The sequence below is a fragment of the Gorilla gorilla genome, chromosome 1 (assembly GCF_029281585.2).
Source record: "Gorilla gorilla gorilla isolate KB3781 chromosome 1, NHGRI_mGorGor1-v2.1_pri, whole genome shotgun sequence".
Lineage (NCBI taxonomy): Eukaryota > Metazoa > Chordata > Mammalia > Primates > Hominidae > Gorilla > Gorilla gorilla.
Genome location: NC_073224.2, coordinates 175,170,902 through 175,189,162, shown reverse-complemented (window position 1 = coordinate 175,189,162; position 18,261 = coordinate 175,170,902). Strand labels below are relative to the sequence as shown.

The following is an 18,261-nucleotide window of genomic DNA, read 5'->3' as shown; positions in this document are numbered from 1 at the left end:
CCAGTTTGCTTAGTATCCCCGCCAGTACTTGATCTGTTGGTCTTTTTAATTTTAGCCTTTCTATTGGATGTATAGTGCTCTCTTACTGTGGTTTTAATTTGAATATTTCTTTTGACTAATGATTTTGAGATTCTTTTATTGTGCTTATTTGTCATCTTTATATCTTCTTTGGTGATATGTCTTTTCAAATATTTTGCACGTGTTAAAAACTGAGTTGTTTGTCTTCTTATCAAGTTGTAAGAGTGTTTTTTTATTTTACATACAAGTACTCTGTTGGATATATGGTTTGCAAATATTTTTTTAACAGTGTCTTTTGAGGAGCAAAGTTTTTTATTTTGACAAAATACAATTTATTATTTTTTCTTTTATAATTTGTACTTCCTGTGTCATATTTGAGAAATCTTTGCCAAATTCAGGTTTTCTAAGATTTTCTTGTATGTTTTCTTGGAGAAAGTTTTATAATTTTTATCCCTATATTTAGGTCTATGATCTATTTTGAGTTAATTTTAGTTTGTAGTATGAGGTAAGAGTCCAGATTTTTTTTTACATATAGTTATACAATTATTCCGGCATCATTTGTTTAGAAAGATAATGTTTCATTGAATATTTTGACATTTCCCAAAAATCAGTTCACCATATACGCATGAGCCTATAACTAAACTCTGTTCATTGATCTAAATGTCTGTCTTTTACCAGTACTGTCTTTATATCAGTACTGCCTCTATACCAAAATATATGTGTTATAAATCCTGAAATCAGTTAGTGTAAGTCCTTCAACTTTATTCTTCTTTTTCTAAGTTGTTTGGCCATTCCAGGTTCTTTGCATTGACTTATAAATTTTAGAATCAGAGTGCCAATTTCTATGAAAAATGTCGGCTGGGATTTTGATTGAGATTGTGTTGATTTGTATGCTAATTTAGGCAGAATTCACAACAATTCTGAGGCTTCTGATCCATAAGTATGGTATATCTTTTCAATTATTTTGAGGTCATATTTAATTTGTCCCAGCAATGTTTTATTTCTTCAGATACAAATCTTATACATCTTTGGTCAGATTTATTCACAGTATTTCATATTTTTTGATGTTATTTTAGATGGTACTGCTCTCTTAATTTCAATGTCCTGTTGCTTGTTGTTAGCATATAGAAGTATAACTGATTAAATACTTATTTATCTTATATCCTACAGTCTTGCTAAACTCACTTATTATTTCTAGTAGGTTTTTGCTGGGATTTTCTATGTAGATGATTATGTTATCTACAAATAAACATAATTTTACTTCTTCCTTTCCAACATGTGTGGCTTCTATTTTTTTCCTTGCTTTTTTGCATTAGATAGAAATTCCAATGTAATTGTGCATAGAACTGGTGAGAGCAGACAACCTTGCCTCATTTCTGATCTCATGGAGAAAGCATTCATTCTTTGATTATTAAGTATTATCTTAGCTAGAGTTTTTTTCACAGATTTCTTTTATTAAGCTGGGGAATTTACCATCTATTTCTAATTGCCGAATTTTAGCATGATGGTTGCTGAAACTTGTTGAATGCTTTTCTCCATCTATTGAGATGATCATATATTTTTCCTATCTGTTAACATGATACATTACATTGATGATTTTTGAATGTTATACCAACCTTTTATTCTTAGGGTAAACCTCACTTAGTCATGGTATATTATAATCTTTTTTATATATTGTTGAATTTGATTTAATAAAATTTAGTTTGAAATTTTTGCATCTATGTTTATGAGGTATATTGGTCTGTAGTTTTCTTCCCTTGTAATATATTTTCTGGTTTTGTTATGCTGCCCTCATGGAATGATTTGGAAAATATTCCCTCTCTTCAGTCATCAGGAGAGTTTATGTTCAGTGCTATTATTTCTTCTTCATATGTTTGATAGAATTCGCTAGTGAAATCAGCTGTGTCAAATTTTTTAAGGAAGATTTCTGACTACACATTTAATTTCTTTAATATGTAAGAGCTATTTCAGGATCTTGTTCTTCTTAAGTGAGCTTTGCTAGTTTGTATCTTTCAAGGAAATTGTCTATTTTGTGTAAGTTATCAAATTTATTGGCATAACATTGTTCATAGTATTCCCTTATTATTCTTTAATCTCTGCAGGATCTATAGTGATGGTCTCTTTCACATTCCTGATATTTTTGTCTTCTCTCTTTTTTCCTGATAAGTCTGGCAAAAGGTTTATCAGTATTATTGATTTTTCCAAAGAGCTAGCTTTTGTTTTCATTGACTTTCTCTGGTTGTTGTCTGTTTTTGATTTCATTGATTTCCGCTTTAATTATGTCTTTCTGCTTACTTTGAGCATATTTTGTTCTTCCTTTTCTGGTTTTTTAAAGTAAAACTAGATTATTCACTTGAGACCTTTCTTCTTTTAATGTGTTTAGTATTACAAGTTTCCTTCTAAGCTCTGTATCTCACAAATTTTGATATGTTATGTTATTTTCATTCATTTCAAAATACTTTTTGGTTTCCATTTTGATTTATTTGGTCAGTTGGTTATTTGTGTCACTTAAGTTCCAAAATTTGGAGATTTTCTAGGTTTTTTTGGTTATAATTTAATTCACTTATAGACAGAGACGATACTTTGTACAGTTTAAATTTATAAATTAGAATTTAGACTTGTTTCATGGTTCAGAATACAGGCTATATTTGCAAATAGTCCATGGACACTTGAGAAGAATATATATTCTGCTCTTACTGGATGTGGAGTGTTCTATACACGTCAGTTAGATCAACATGGTTGATAGTGTTCATGTCTCCTATATCCTTACTGATTTTTTGTCAACTTATTCTATCAATTATACTGAGGAGAAGGATGGGGCATAGTGGGAGTCCTAGCCATAGCTAAAGGTAAGAGCAGGTAGGCATGATGCTATGGACATTTTCAGACTGTTTTTATTCTGATTGTTGTTTCTGTTGTTGTTATGAACTGGAAGGTACTATGTTCAGTAAAAGCTGTGAAGAAAAATTATTTCAGTTTTTTATAATAAAATACAGTGATGATATGAAAAAGAGAAGAAGAGTTGTTGAAATTTTTAATCATAATTTTGGGTTTGTCTACTTTTCCTTTCAGTTCTGTGAATTTTGCTTCATATATTTTGAAGCTTTGTTATTTGGTGCACAAACATTTAAGACTGTTGCATCCTCTTCATTAATTGGCCCATTTATCATTACAAAATGGTGATCTTTATCCCTGGTAATATCTTTTGATCTGGATTTTTTTGATATTAAAGTAGCCACCAGCTTTTAAAAATTAATATCACCGTATCTATCTATATCTATATGTTTATATGTTTAACAAAATATATTTTAAGTTGCCAAGTGGATTTGTATTTTCTATTATCTTGGAAAATCCTTTTCTGATATTTGCAGTATTACTACTGGCTACTCCATCAATAATGTGTGACTTTAAAGTAATGTAGTTTTAAAAGTGTTTTGATATTTGTGGTTTCCATAATAGTTTTTTGAGGGAAGAGACTTCTATTAATCTTTCATAGATAATACATCTAGGGCTTTGTAATTTAGATGTATTTCCCCAGGTGGTCATTAATTTAACAAGAAGGGATGTGTCTTAAAAACTCTATTTTTTGTACTTCAACTACAGAATTTGAAAAAAATTAACTCCTCCACTCAAGTTTTTTTCCATTAAGAAAATTTTTAATTGACATGTAATAATTATACGTATTTATGGGGTACAGACTGATGGTCCAATACATGTATATAATCTGTAATAATCAAATGAAGGTAATTAGCATATTAACCACCTCAAACATTCATCATATCATTGTGTTGGGAGCATTTAAAGTCCTCTCTTCTAGCTATTTCAAAATATACAATAAATGTTTGTTAACTTAGTCACCCTACAGTACTATAGAACATGAAAACTTATCACCCTATCTAGCTATAGTTTTGTAACCATTAACCAACCTCTCTCCCTATCATCCCCTTCTCCCTTCTCTTCCCAGACTCTAATAACCATGATTGTACCTTCAACTTCTATGAGCTCAACTTTTTTAGCTCCTGTATATGAGGGAGAACATGCAGTATTTATCTTTATGTGCCTGACTTGTTTCACTTAATATAATGTCCTCCAGGTTGCTGCAAATGACCAGCTTTCCTTTTCTCTTATGGCTGAATAGTATTCCATTGTGTATATGTACCACATTTTCTTTATCCGTTCATCTGTTGGTGGACACTTAGTCCATATCTTGGCTACTGTGAATAATGCTGCAATAAGCATCAGGATGCAGATATCTCTTCAAGATATGGATTTCCTTTTCTTTGGTTTGTTGTTGTTTTTGTTGTTGTTTGTTTGTTTTTTTGAGCTAGTCCCACCCTGTTGCTCAGGCTGGAGTGCAGTGGCATGATCTCAGCTCACTGCAACCTCTGCCTCCTGAGTTCAAGCGATTCTCATGCCTCAGCCTCCCGAGTAGCTAGGATTACTGGCGTGCACCACTACACCCTGCTATTTTTGTATTTTTTAGTAGAGACGGTTTCGCCATGTTGGCCAGGCTGGTCTCGAGCTCCTGACCTCCAGTGATCAACTCACCTCAGCCTCCCAAAGTGCTGGGATTACAGGTGTGAGCCACTGCACCTGGCCGTGATTTCGTTTTCTTTGGATAAATATTCATTAGTGGATTGCTGGATCCATATGATAGTTCTATATTTGTTTTTTTTTTGAGAAACCATCATACTGTTTTCCATAATGGCTGTACTAATTTGCATTCCCTCCAGCAGTGTAAGAGAGTTCCCTTTTTTGCGCATCCTCACTAGCATTTATTATTTGTTTGTCTTTTTGATAATTAGAATTAGCTGTTCTAATTGGGGTGAGATGGTATCTTATTGTGGTTTTGACTTACATTTCCCTAATGATTACTGATGTTGAACATTTTTTCATATACTTGTTGGTCATTTGTATGCCTTCTGAGAAATGTCTGTTCAGATCCTTTGCCCATTTTTAAATTGGATTATTTGGGGTGTTTTTTTGTTTTTTGTTTTTTGTTTTTGCTGTTGAATTGCTAGAGTTCTGTGTATATTCTAGATATTAATCCTGTGTCACATGAATAATTTGCAGATATTTTCTCCCATTCTACAAGTTGTACGTGTTCACCCTATTGATTGTTTCCCTCATTGTGCAGAAGCTGTTTAGTTTGATAAAATCCCATTTGTCTGTTTTTGATTTTGTTGCCTGTGCTTGTGAAGTGTGACCCATAACATCTTTGCCCAGATCAGTGTCCTCAAGTGTTTCCCCCATGTTTTCTTCCAGTAGTTGTGCAATTTTTAGTCTTACATTTAAGTTTTTAATAGATTTTGAGTTGGTTTTTATATATGGTGAGAGATAAGGGTCTGACTTCATTCTTTTGCATATGAATATTCCATTTTCCCAGCATAATTTATTGAAGGGGCTGTACTGAAGTTATTTGTCTAAGTCAAGTAATATTTTCCCTAATTTTCTACATTTAATTCCCTATCACTTGCAGAGGAGTTCTTTTCCGTGTACCAGTTTTCCACTCAAAAATGCCTTTTTCCTCATTGAAGTAGATAATAGAATTCTAAGTGAGTCATCTTCCATATATCCTCACATTATCATAACTTTCCTAAAATTATGCTAGAATTAAACATTCCCTCCAATCCTGTGTACTCTGGGCACTTCCTCCTTTGCTAGAGAGAATATTGAAAACTGTTGAATTAAATAGTTTCCTATGATTATCTCACTGATATCATTCTACTCCTGAAACCAAGAAGTTGGATCATTCTTGTCTTCTGAGGTGGTCCCAATGTAGACTTAGATGGATACTAAAAAATTTGGTTACAATGAGGATTTATTTCATTTATTTATTTATTTTACCTTTCATAGTACAGTGTTTTTTTATTTTGCTACATATATATTACAAGAAGATGTTGCCAGAACCTTTTCTGGACACTGTTTGTATATATTTTATATATATATATATATATATATAATTTTGTATATTATTATTATTATTTTGAAATGGAGTCTCGCTCTGTCAGCCAGGCTGGAGTGTAATGGCGTGATCTCAGCTCACTGCAACCTCCGCCTCCCAGCCTCAAGCAGTTCTCCTGCCTCTGCCTCCCAAGTAGCTGGGATTACAGGCATGTGCCACCATGCCTGGCTAATTTTTGTATTTTTGGTAGAGATGGGGTTTCACCATGTTGACCAGGCTGGTCTCGAACTCCTGACCTCAAACAATCCGCCCACCTTGGCCTTCCAAAGTGCTGGGATTACAGGCATGAGCCACTGCACCCAGCCTAATTTTGTATATTATGATTATTCCAGTTATTTTACAATAATTAGATTAAATTTCTAAATATATTTTCTATCTCATGGTCCTCTTTGTGTCTCTATATTATCTATTCTAAAAACATCCTCCCTTTTTTTTTTTTTTTAAGTCAGAGCAAGTTTATTAAGAAAGGAAAGGAATAAAGAATGGCTGCTCCAGGCCGGGCGTGGTGGCTCACGCCTGTAATCCTAGCACTTTGGGAGGCCAAGGCAGGTGGATCTCAAGGTCAGGAGTTCAAGACCAGCCTGGCCAACATGGTGAAACCCCGTCTCTACTAAAATACAAAAATTAGCTGAGCATGGTTGTGAGTGCCTGTAATCCCAGCTACTTGGGAGGCTGAGGCAGGAGAATCTCTTGAACCCAGGAGGCTGGAGGTTGCAGTGAGCTGAGATCGTGCCATTGCACTCCAGCCTGGGCAATAGAGTGTGACTCTGTCTCAAACAAACAAAAAAGAATGGCTGCTCCATAGGCAGAACAGTGGCATGGGCCACTGGTTGCCCATTTTTATGGTTATTTCTTTATTATCTTGATTATGTGCTAAACAAGAGGTGGATTATTCATGAATTTTCCAGGAAAATGGTGGGCAATTCCCAGAACTGAGGGTTCCTGCCCTTTTTAGACCATATAGGGTAACTTTCACACGTTGCCGTGGCATTTGTAAACTGTCATGGTACTGGTGGGAGTGTAGCAATGAGGACGGCCAGAGATCACTCTTGTCACCATCTTGGTTTTGGTAGGTTTTAGCCGGCTTCTTTATTGCACCTTGTTTTATTAGCAAGGGCTTTATGACCTGTATCTTGTGCTGATCTCCTGTCTCATCCTATGACTTAGAATGCCTAAATTACTGGGAATGCAGCTCAGCAGGTCTCAGCCTTATTTTACCTAACTTCTATTCAAGATGGAGGCACTCTGGTTCAAACATCTCTGACACCCCCCACCTGCTCCCTTTTGTAAGTTTTCCATTCTAACAAGATCCCTTTTGAAATGTACTCTGGTATTTAGACTCTTAGACACGATTATGAGTATTGTTACCATTTATTCTTTTTATGTCTGTGTACAGTTTTGCAGTTTCTTTTGATTTTATTATGTAAATATTTTTGTGTACGTATATTGTCTTCTCAATTGGATTTTATGTAAGCTTTTCAAGGACAAGGATTGTATCTTGTCCCCTACTCCTACCCTCTGCCAAAATTCCTGAAATACCAAAAAAAACACTGAATAAATAACATGGGTTCAATGAGTATTGTGCTTATTAAAGGTGGGTGTGTTTTGTTGCACTAAATTCTAGAGAAGATTAAGCCTAGGTTTGGAGTTTTACAATTATGGCAGAAGGCTTTTGAATTTTAAAACAAATTCCAGGGTTGAATCTCAGGGAAAGGTACCTATCACTTTTGACCAATGACAAGGTCACTATATCATTGAACTTTCAGTGGATTTGTTAATAGTTTAAAGAAATATTCATTTACCCTTTTCGAAGCTTGGTTTTTAAATTTTTTTAATTCCATATATAAATTAAAGTTTTTACTTTTATTTTCTCAAAGCCGTTCTTGGAACACCTCACAGCTTGCCACATCTGATGAATCCATCCATCTCTCCTGCATTTTTACATTTGAATAAAGCACATCAGGTACATAAATAACATTGAGTACTGAAGCATTAAATATTTGGAGTGAATATTTTGTTTGTTCTTAACACTTAAAGTTCTCAAGAAATTAAATGAGTATTTTGCTTTTAAAGAAAATCTTTAATAATAAGTATAGATACGTAAAATCATAACTTAATGAGTATATCAGATTCAATTAAGCTAGCCAAAGCAGTAGTTATGTACCATGATAAATATTATTGATTCCAATTTGTATGGCATTAAGAAGGAAAGTGGTATATTTTTTTCTAGATAATAGATAAGTTGTTCAAGACACGGCTTCTTATGTGGTCTTAACTCAAAAAAGTATTTCTAGAAAGAAAATAGAAATGAACAGTAACTTAATTTTTAAAATTTAATGAATATTATAAAAAAAACTCATGTATATGAGAATAGAGTATGTTTCCTACCTTTTTTAGATAAATATTTTAAATGTGTGTTTATAGATTTAAATGTCTGTAATATTAGAGATAAGCATTACTCATTAATTCAGGTACTGTTTAAGAACATAGAATTCTAATTACAAATCAAACAATATATAATCGAATTTTAATATAAGTTGAATGAATGAATATCTGGTCCTAAATCCAGCTTTTATTTTTCATCCTTAGAATCTAACACAGGACTTGGTGATACATTATAGAGTTTTTATTCATTCATTTACTCAATGTATTTTATTGAGTATCTGACATATATGTATTAGACATTGTGCTAATCATTGAGGCTACTGTGTGGAATGTAACATTTAAAGTCTATGTTATTATAGAATTTCAACCAGTAGGGAAAACACATTAAACAGTTAATTACAATAAGGAGTGGAGAGTAATATGAGAGGGGAAGTTCAGAGTATTGATAATATTCCCTGTGTTTTAAGAGAAACACCAAAATGCATTACCTTTAAGGCCCATACATTTGAGCTGGCCCCTCCTGCCTCTCAACTCACTGCAGATCACTGTCCCACTACAACAGCCTGGTTTTGGTCCTCAAAGGACCTTGTTTTTTCCTCCTTTGGTCTTTTCTCCTGCTGGTCCTTCTTCCTGGAACGCTTCCCACCCCAACATCACCTAATTCCCTCCCAGACTTCAACTACAACCTTCAGATTGCAGTACAATAATTAGTTCCTCCAAGAAACCTTCCTTGAATCTTCCAGGCTAAATAACATTCCTCCACTATTTGTTCTTATAGCCCCCTGTATTTTTCCTTCATATGATTACCATGTGTAATCATGTGTTTTTTTGATTAATTAATGGCTCCCTTCCTTAGGGGATTGTAAGATCTATGAGGGCAGATCTTATTGTACTTCTCACTAAGTAGCACAGTGCCTAGAACATAGAAAGTGCTCAATAAATCTTTGTTGAATGATTAAATGAATAAATAAATGAATGAATAGAATGTCACTGTCATTGAAACCAAAAAGGGTTGAGAGGAGGGAACGAAGGATGAAATAATGTAGAATTATTTCATGACTGCATGGCCCCCTCTTGTGTATTATTAAAATAATTAATTAGCTTTGTCTGATAAGTTGGAGAGTGAAATATTATGTTTAGAAGCAATTACTTTTACTCAGATCGACTGGAGAATTGAACTTCAAAATGAATTGGGTTATACAACATGTAGCTTTTCAAAATTAAACTGACAACGTTTTGTCATTTTCACAGAGCTCAGTTATGGGTAATACTTCTAATTTATTCCTTCAGAATCTTTCTCATATACCACTGGCACAACAACAATTAATGAAGTTTGAGAATATTCATGCTAATAATGTAAGTATGGTATCATTTTTTCTTTTAGAATCAGTTCGTTTCTTTTGTAGAATCAGGCTGTGGATCAGGTTGTTTATGAATTTTCACGTGTGTAGCTTTTTTTAGGTTATATCTTATGGCCATGGGTCTTACCTTTTTTTCTTCTTTTGTAGAAACCCGGCTTACTTGGAGAGCCCCCAGCTGTGGTACTACAGACTGCACTAGGGATAGGGTCAGTGCTTCCATTGAAAAAGGAGTTGGGACATCATCATGGAGAAGCACATAAAAGTAAATGATGTGTATTTACTGAGAAGTCAGTAAACAGTCAGGTTTGAGATTTAAAGATAGTTTACCTATGTTCTAATTTTATTTACAGGGAGGTCAAATTTGAGTTTTATGTAGTCATTTAAAATTTTGAGAACCCTCTTGGCTTTTCGATTTTCAATATTGGTAAGTTACTGATGGACTTGCTTCCATGCCAAGATAAGACTTCCCCTATTGGATATGCTTTAATATTTTATGCAGGTTCACAGCAGTACAAGGTAAAGACACAGATCCATTTGAGACTGACATGCTGCCCACTGGGCTGACAGCACATATGGATCCATGTAATTGTTGCCGGGATAAGAAACCATTCACTTTTATTTTTTAAAATCTAGTATTTATAAATTTAAAGTTTGATTATTTATTTGTATTATTTAAAAAAATTTAACCTCTAAATCAGTAGTCAAAACTAATGTGTGTACTATGTGCTTCTAAAAACATGGCAAACAAAATAGCTTTTTTGGCAGGAAAACAGAAGCATGGTGTTATACTGAGACTTCTTATTTGAATGTGATTTTGAAGGGAATTTTCAGCTTGAAGCTTAATTGAAATTTGCTTAGAAGTGAGCATGCTGAGTAAAAACAGAAGGGCCACCAATAATTAAAAAAAAAAGTCAATTAAATATGGGTAGCTTACTTAACCTTTTGTCCAGTGATCAAATAACTTAGTTCTGACTGTTGAAATTGACTGGACAAAAGTTAAGCCAGTGAAGAAATTTTGTGATATCATGGGGTCTGTATTTCCAAAAAATTAAATTTTTTATGTCTAAAAGCTTATGCAAATATGTATTATTTGTGTTGGATTAACTAATAAATTATTTGCTTTAGTATATGCCGCTTTAAGAACACTGAAAAGTCAGTGTCCGAATAACTATATTCTAAACATTAGGGGAACCAAAGTATCCATCTCTAAATGATTATTACTAAAAATAATTGAAGAAATTTGTTTAGTAAATTTATAAAATGGTACATCTGACTTAGTTGTCAAAATTAGCTTTTTCCATTTAATTTTGACCTATAGATTTTTTAAAAAGTGGAACGGTTCAGAATTTTCCTATTGAAACTTTTATTTGCCAGCCTGGGCAACATGACAAAACCCTGACTTTACTAAAATACAAAAAATTAGCCAGGCATGCTGGCACACGCCTGTGGTCCCAGCTACTCAGGAGGCTGGGGTGGGAGAATCACCTAAGCCCAGGAAGTCGAGGCTGCAGTGAGCCATGATTGTGCCACTGCACTCCAGCCTTGGCGATGGGAATGAGACCCTGACTCAAAAAACAAACAAAAAAACCCTTTTATTTCTTCCAGAATTTCTTGTTATTTTCTGTAAATAAAAACATAAAACTTTCATGTATTAAATTTAGTGCTTATCTATTAACAAATACTGATTTAAAAAAAGAAACCAGTGATATACTGATAAGTGTTTAACAACCAGCTCTCTAGGTTGAAAAAAAGGGCTTGATTTGTAGCATTTGTGCATTTCTGTTTGTGAATACTCCAGCGGTGACTGATTTCAAGTTACCAATATGAAGACACTTAACTTGATAGCTGGGAAGAGATGTGTATTAATAGCTCTCATGAGCTGATGGAAGCCAGCTAACCAAATTTATTGTTGGAGTCAATCAAACTTCACTAAATTTTAATTTCAGATAACTTTTTAAACTTAAAACTTAATTATTTCCTTCAGTTATGGAAACAGTCAAGTTGCAATGACTGGGCATAAAAAAAAGCACTAATACAGCTTAAATGCGAAAAAGTACATAAACTTTGCCCTCAACTTTAACAATATATAATTAACAATTATATATAGAATTTAAAAACTTAAAAATTTCTTATCATTGAGGTTACCCTGAAAGTTGCTGAAAATAAGAGCATTATTACTATTGTAGGTTTTTGTTTTTTTCATAAAGGAACCCACTAATTAACAACCTCTAACCTTACCTTTTGCTGTTATCTAACAGGTACAAAATTGGTTTCTCTGCATTTTGCTCATAACTTAACAAAATTAAAAGGACTATTGTGAATAAATATTTTCTAACTAAAAGCTTTTTGCATTTATGGTTTGCTACAGCATCTAGCCTGATTCCAACTCAAACAACGATAACAGCTGGAATGGGCATGTTACCATTCTTTCCAAATCAGCACATTGCTGGACAGGCTGGGCCAGGGCACAGTAATACTCAGGAGAAACAGCCAGCCACGGTGGGAATGGCAGAAGGAAATTTCTCAGGGTCGCAGCCTTATCTTCAGAGCTTTCCAAACCTTGCTGCTGGAAGCTTGCTGGTGGGACACCATAAGCAGCAGCAAAGCCAGCCAAAAGGCACAGAGATAAGTTCAGGGGTAAGAAAACTGTGGGTGCACACAGATGTATATATACATGTATATGTATATATATTCCTTTTAAATTATATCTTAAATTGTCGTGTCAATGAAATGATGACTTTTTCATAGTTTACATTTACTTTTCAAAATTGAAGAAAACATTGCATTCTTTTAAAAAATCTGTTATTATAAATAAGCAAACAAAAAATCCGTTTTTTGATAAGTTATGCTAGCTGGCATTTGGGACTATCTTAATTATTTACCAGTTTGTAAGTAAAGTAATTTTAATTTGTGTAAAATGAGTTACATCTCTTATAAATAATTTAAATGTGGATTCTTTATTCCTTATAAGAGAATAAGGAATTTCCAAAAAGTTTATGATACACATGGTTTTCAAAAATACTTGCTATTTTAAATATAAGATATAAACTAGTTTAAGTTCAGAATTTTGTAGTTTGAAAAAGCTTAGTATCAATGCTTATTCACTTACATAGTAATGTTATTTGTAAGGCTTTCTAAGTACATAGTAATGCTGTTCTTTCAAATATACTTTTTTCTATCTTAAATATATATTTGGTAGCTAATTAAAGTATTTTAATATTTAAAGGCAGAACCAATTTTATCTGGAAAATATCAAAACCAGCTATTAAACTCTGGTCTGTTCAAACTAATCTGGTCTCTCTTTTAATTCTGGAAGTTTTTACTGAATCAGTTTATTGGTTAAAATACCACTGATATTTATAAATGTTGTAATAAGTAGGTAGACTAAAGTACATCTAATTTTTATTATATTTGTACCCTAAAATACACTGTGGTTTGTAAGTGGTATAAAACTTAGGCTTAAGCAGTTTGTAAGGAAAAAAAATCTATGTAGTTTCTTGTATTCAAAAGTCAAAATAATAATACTGAATTTGTAAGAGGTTTTAGTGTTACCTAGCCATAGCAAGAGGTATGACTAGAATGCCCTGCAATTGTATATTGAGAAAGCTAGTGCAATTCTTTTTTTTTTTTTTTTTTTTTTTTTTGAGACCAAGTCTTGCTCTGTTGCCCAGGCTGGAATGCAGCGACACAACCTCGGCTCACTGCAATCTCTGCCTCCTGGGTTCAAGTGGCTCCCCTGCCTCAGCCTCCCAAGCAGCTGGGATTACATGCACGCACCGCCATACCTGGCTGATTTTTGTATTTTTAGTAGAGATGGGGTTTCACCATGTTGGCCAGACTGGTCTCGAACTCCTGAGCTCAGGTGATCTTCCCGCCTCGGCTTCCCAATGTGCTGGTATTACAGGTGTGAGCCACTGCACCTGGCCGTCAATTCTTTATAGAATGAATTTTTAAAATTTATCTGCAGTGTTCATTGCTTGGGTTATTGAGGGAAATTACACAAATAAAACTTGTATGTGAATACTTCATATCTCTTTGCAATCTTTAATTCATTGAAAGCCTCAGAGTCTTTAGAAGAACTGTGGATTTTAGGTGATTCACATAATGGGCAAATGAGTCTATCTACAAGAGGACAGCCAAAATGGGGGCAGGTTCTGGAAAATAAGTCCTGTGAAGAAGAATTCAGGAGAAATGGATATATGGAACCTGGAAAGGGACAACCAAACATATACATTGTTAAACCTATTTAAAGAGTAGTCATACAGTATTGTGTGTACCTCCAGTGGGCAGAACTGGCTATTAAGTACAACATACAATAAAGCAGATTTAGGTTTAATATAAGGAAGAACAATTCAAGCTTTTAAGCAAAGACAAAGTTTATTTCACAAAGATGTGAATGTCATATCACCAAAAGCAATTAAGCAGACCCCAGGCAAGCATCTGTAAAGGATGTTGTATTAATAGAAATGATCCCTCTTTCTGTCAATAGGGGTTGTACCAGGTAACCTCAGTGTTTTCTAATTGTGAGATTTTAGACTTGGCTGAAATGATTAGTTTAACTTTGCTTCAGATGTTTAGACCTGCATCTTTAATATTGTGTTGGCCAGTAAGTCTTGAGTCTACCTTTTTGTTTCCAGAATCACCTCTAGTGCAAAAATAAATAAATAAATAAATAAATAAATAAATAAATAAATAAAAGAGATTTGGACCCCAACCCCAACCTTTGAGAATTTTGTTCAGGGAGACAGGGATGATAACCTGTTTCTGTTTATTGTGGTAAAATATACATAACATACAATTTACCATTTTAACCATTTTAAGTGATGTGGCATTAAGTACATTCACATTGTTGTGCAGCATCATTACTCTCCATCTCCAAAACTTTTTCATCATCTCATACTGAAACCTGTACCTGTTAAATAATAACTCTCCATTTTCCTCTCCCACTAGCCCAGGTAACCACTGTTTCTACTTTTGTCTTTATGAATTTGACTATTCTAGGTACCTAGGTGACAATATATTTGTCCTTCTGTGTGTAGCTTAGTTCACTTAGCATAATGTTTTCTAGATTCATCCATGTTGTAGCATGTATCCAAATTTCCTTCTTTTCTAAGGCCGAATAATATTCCATTGTACGTATATACCATGTTTTAATTCAGCCATCCATGGACATGTGGGTTGTTTCTACCTTTTGTTTATTGTAAATAATGCTGCTGTGAACATTGGTATCTGAGTCCCTGCTTTCAGTTCTTTGGGGTATATACCCAGAAATGGAATTGCTGGATCATACCATAATGCATGTTTAATTTCTGTTGGAACTGTCATCCTTTTTTCCACAGCAGCTGCACCATTTTACATTCCTGCCAGCAGTGCACAGGGATTCTAATTTTCCAACATCCTTGCCAACACTTGTTTTCTGTTTTAGCTTTCTGTAACAAAAATACCATAGACTGGGTGGTTTAAACAACAAACATTTATTTATCACAGTTTGAGAGGCTGGGAGTTCTAAGAGAAGGTGCAAGGTGCCAGCAAATCCAGTGTGTGATGAGGATACTGTTCCTGGTTTACAGATGACCATCTTTCCATTCCATTTTCACATGGTAGAAGGCTGGAGCAAGACCTTTCATGTCTCTTCTTATAAGAGCACTAATCCCACTCTTGAGGGCTCTACTTTAATGACCTCATTACCTCCCAAAGGCCCCACCTTCTAAGACCATCATATTGAGGCTTAGCATTTCAACATATGAATTCTGGGGAGACTTAAACATTCAGTTCGTAGTGATAGCCATCCCAATGGGTGTGAAGTGGTGTCTCATTGTGGTTTTGATTTGCATTTCCCTAATGTTTAGTGATGTTGAGCATTTTTGTGTGTGCTTACTGGTCATCTGTATATTTTCTTTGGAGAAATGTCTATCAAAGTTTCTGCCCATTTTAAATCAGGTTCATTTCTGTTGTCATTGCTCAGTTTTTAGCCGTTTTGTACATACAGTTGACCCTAGAACAACACGGGTTTTAACTGCACAGGTCCACTTATACTTGGATATTTTCCAAGAAATATAGTGGGAACTTTTTTGGAAATTTGAAAAAGTTTGAGAAAACTCACAAATGAACCCCATAGCCTAGAAATATTGAAAAAATTAAGAAAAAGTTATATATGTCATGAATGCATAAAATATATGTAGATATTAGTCTAGTTTGTAATTTACTACCATAACATATATACAAATCTATTATTAAAAAGTTAAAATTTAGCAAAACTAACATGCATACTTACAGACCATACATGGCACCATTCACAGTCAAAAGAAACGTAAACCAAAATAAAGATGCAGGATTAAATCATAACTGCCTAAAATTAACTGTAGTATGTACTGTACTACTGTGATAATTTTGTAGCTACTTCCTCTTGCTATTGCGGTGAGCTCAGGTGTTGAGAGGATCCACTTAAAATGCTGTATGTTGCTAATCATCTCCATGTGAGCCATTCATCTCTCCAGTAAATTGCTTATTGCAGTAAAAAGTGATGTCTCGTCATGCTTGCATATTTTTCATCATGTTTAGTGCAATACCATAAACCTTGAATAACATCCTACGATCCATAAAAATGCCACTAGTGATACTAGAAGTGCTCTCAAGAAACAATGTCATGACATTGTAAGAAAAATTCGAATTGCTTGATGTGTACCACAGATTGAGGTTTGTAGCTGCTGTTGTCCACCATTTCAGACAGATCCATATTGTAAACAAATGATGTAATTTATGGTATTGATAAATACTACAGTACTGTAAATGTGTTTTCCTTATGGTTTTCTTAATATTGTCTTTTCTCCACTTTATTGTAAAAATACAGTATATAATACATGTAACATACAAAATATGTGTTAATTGTTGGCTGTTGGTAAGGCTTCTAGTTAACAGTAGGCTATTAGTAGTTAAGTTTTTGGGTAGACAAGGGTTATACATAGATTTTCCACTGTGTAGGGGGTTGGCACCCCTAACCCCCATGTTGTTTCAAGGGTCAACTGTACTAGAATCCTTACACCTAACTAATACATAAAAATATACTGATATACATTTTCAAGAAATGTGTATTTCTAGCATCATCTAAATGTGGAGTTGGAGTTTATTAAACTCATTTATTTTGTTTGACATTATTTTTAGTACCAGAGGTAAATAAGCTTTGCTTTTGTTATTTGGTCATAAAATATAAAAATCTCAATAAAAATATTGATAACAGGCCAGGCGCGGTGTGTCACGCCTGTAATCTCAACACTTTGGCCAAGGCAAGGGCATCACGAAGGTCAGGAGTTCGAGATCAGCCTGGCCAACATGGTGAAGCCCCATCTCTACTAAAAATATAAAAAAATTAGCCAGGCATGGTGGTGCGGGCCTGTAATCCCAGCTACTCAGGAGGCGGAAGCAGGAGAATCGCTTGAACCCGGGAGGCGGAGGTTTCAGTGAGCCGAGATTGCACCGTTGCACTCCAGCCTGGGCAATAGAGTGAGATTCCATCTCCAAAAAAAAAAAAAAATAGGTAGATAGATAGATAGACAGACAGACAGACAGATAGATAACAGTGTTTCTGGAAAAGAGATATGGAATTTGGTTTTTCTTGTGAAGATGAATTCTTTCCTGGTTCAAGTGAGAAGGTTGTATAAGATGTCCTTTCATTCTCTTTTAGTTCTAAAGTTCTATGGCTCTACAATAGTTTTTTAAAAACCTAATTGAACAACTAATAGGTGAAATGTGATAATTTTAGTCAACATCCATAAATATTTCATAAGTACACTAGATGTATTGAAAAATAAGTATTTCTGTATTCTTTATTTTCGTGTACCTCTCATTAAGTACTCCCTCCTTTGTTTTTGTTAAATAGGCTGCCTCTAAGAATCAAACTTCACTCTTGGGAGAACCACCAAAAGAAATTCGGCTCAGTAAAAATCCATACTTGAATTTGGCAAGTGTGTTGCCCAGTGTGTGCTTATCATGTAAGTAGGGGCTCAGTATTCTTGTTGTGGAGTTTTACTGAATACTTTTCATAATAAGTTTTACTTTAATTTTTGACTTCATGGAAGCAAATAATACCTATTGACCAAATTAAGGCCTAAATTATTCTTTAAATTGAAAGAATAATTAAAACTAAGACACTCAAAATGCATGCTATTTTATTTAAGGAAAACATTACAACTCATAGAGAATCATTTTTCTTAACCAGAAGTTTAAACCTATAAGTAATCTTATATATCTTGAGTATTTGAATACTCCCAGAATGTATGAGCTACCAATAATTGGTGGAAGTGGAATTCTCATTTACATTTTGGAGGAACCCCTCAAGCCTTCAATTACTATAAATCAACTATTCATTCAAATATCGTTTTAAGAGAAAATCACAAATGTGATGTGCTCCAGGCACAAGGATGTTCACTGCAACATTGGTTGTAAATAGTGGGAAAACTGGAAAATACTTAATATTTGTCAATAGGGGAATGCTTAAATAGTTCATCATAAAATTGAATACTGTGCAACTTTTTT

The 18,261-nt window shown here is 34.0% G+C and overlaps 1 protein-coding gene across 3 annotated transcripts in view; it reads left to right on the top strand.

Annotated features, from left to right (window-relative positions):
* Window positions 1–18,261, top strand: part of RAVER2 (ribonucleoprotein, PTB binding 2) — an 88,530-nt gene that overhangs the window by 49,856 nt on the left and 20,413 nt on the right. For 2 of the 3 annotated variants that reach the window (XR_008668222.2, XM_031008290.3), the window contains exons 6-10: window positions 7,861–7,946; window positions 9,620–9,724; window positions 9,877–9,991; window positions 12,098–12,366; window positions 17,606–17,717. Coding sequence is in view for 2 of the 3 variants with exons in the window: in XM_031008290.3 (XP_030864150.1) it covers window positions 7,861–7,946; window positions 9,620–9,724; window positions 9,877–9,991; window positions 12,098–12,366; window positions 17,606–17,717 (687 nt within the window). In the remaining variant the exon portion in view is untranslated. The remainder of the gene's footprint in view (window positions 1–7,860; window positions 7,947–9,619; window positions 9,725–9,876; window positions 9,992–12,097; window positions 12,367–17,605; window positions 17,718–18,261) is intronic. The other variant, XM_031008294.3, reaches the window with a different exon arrangement.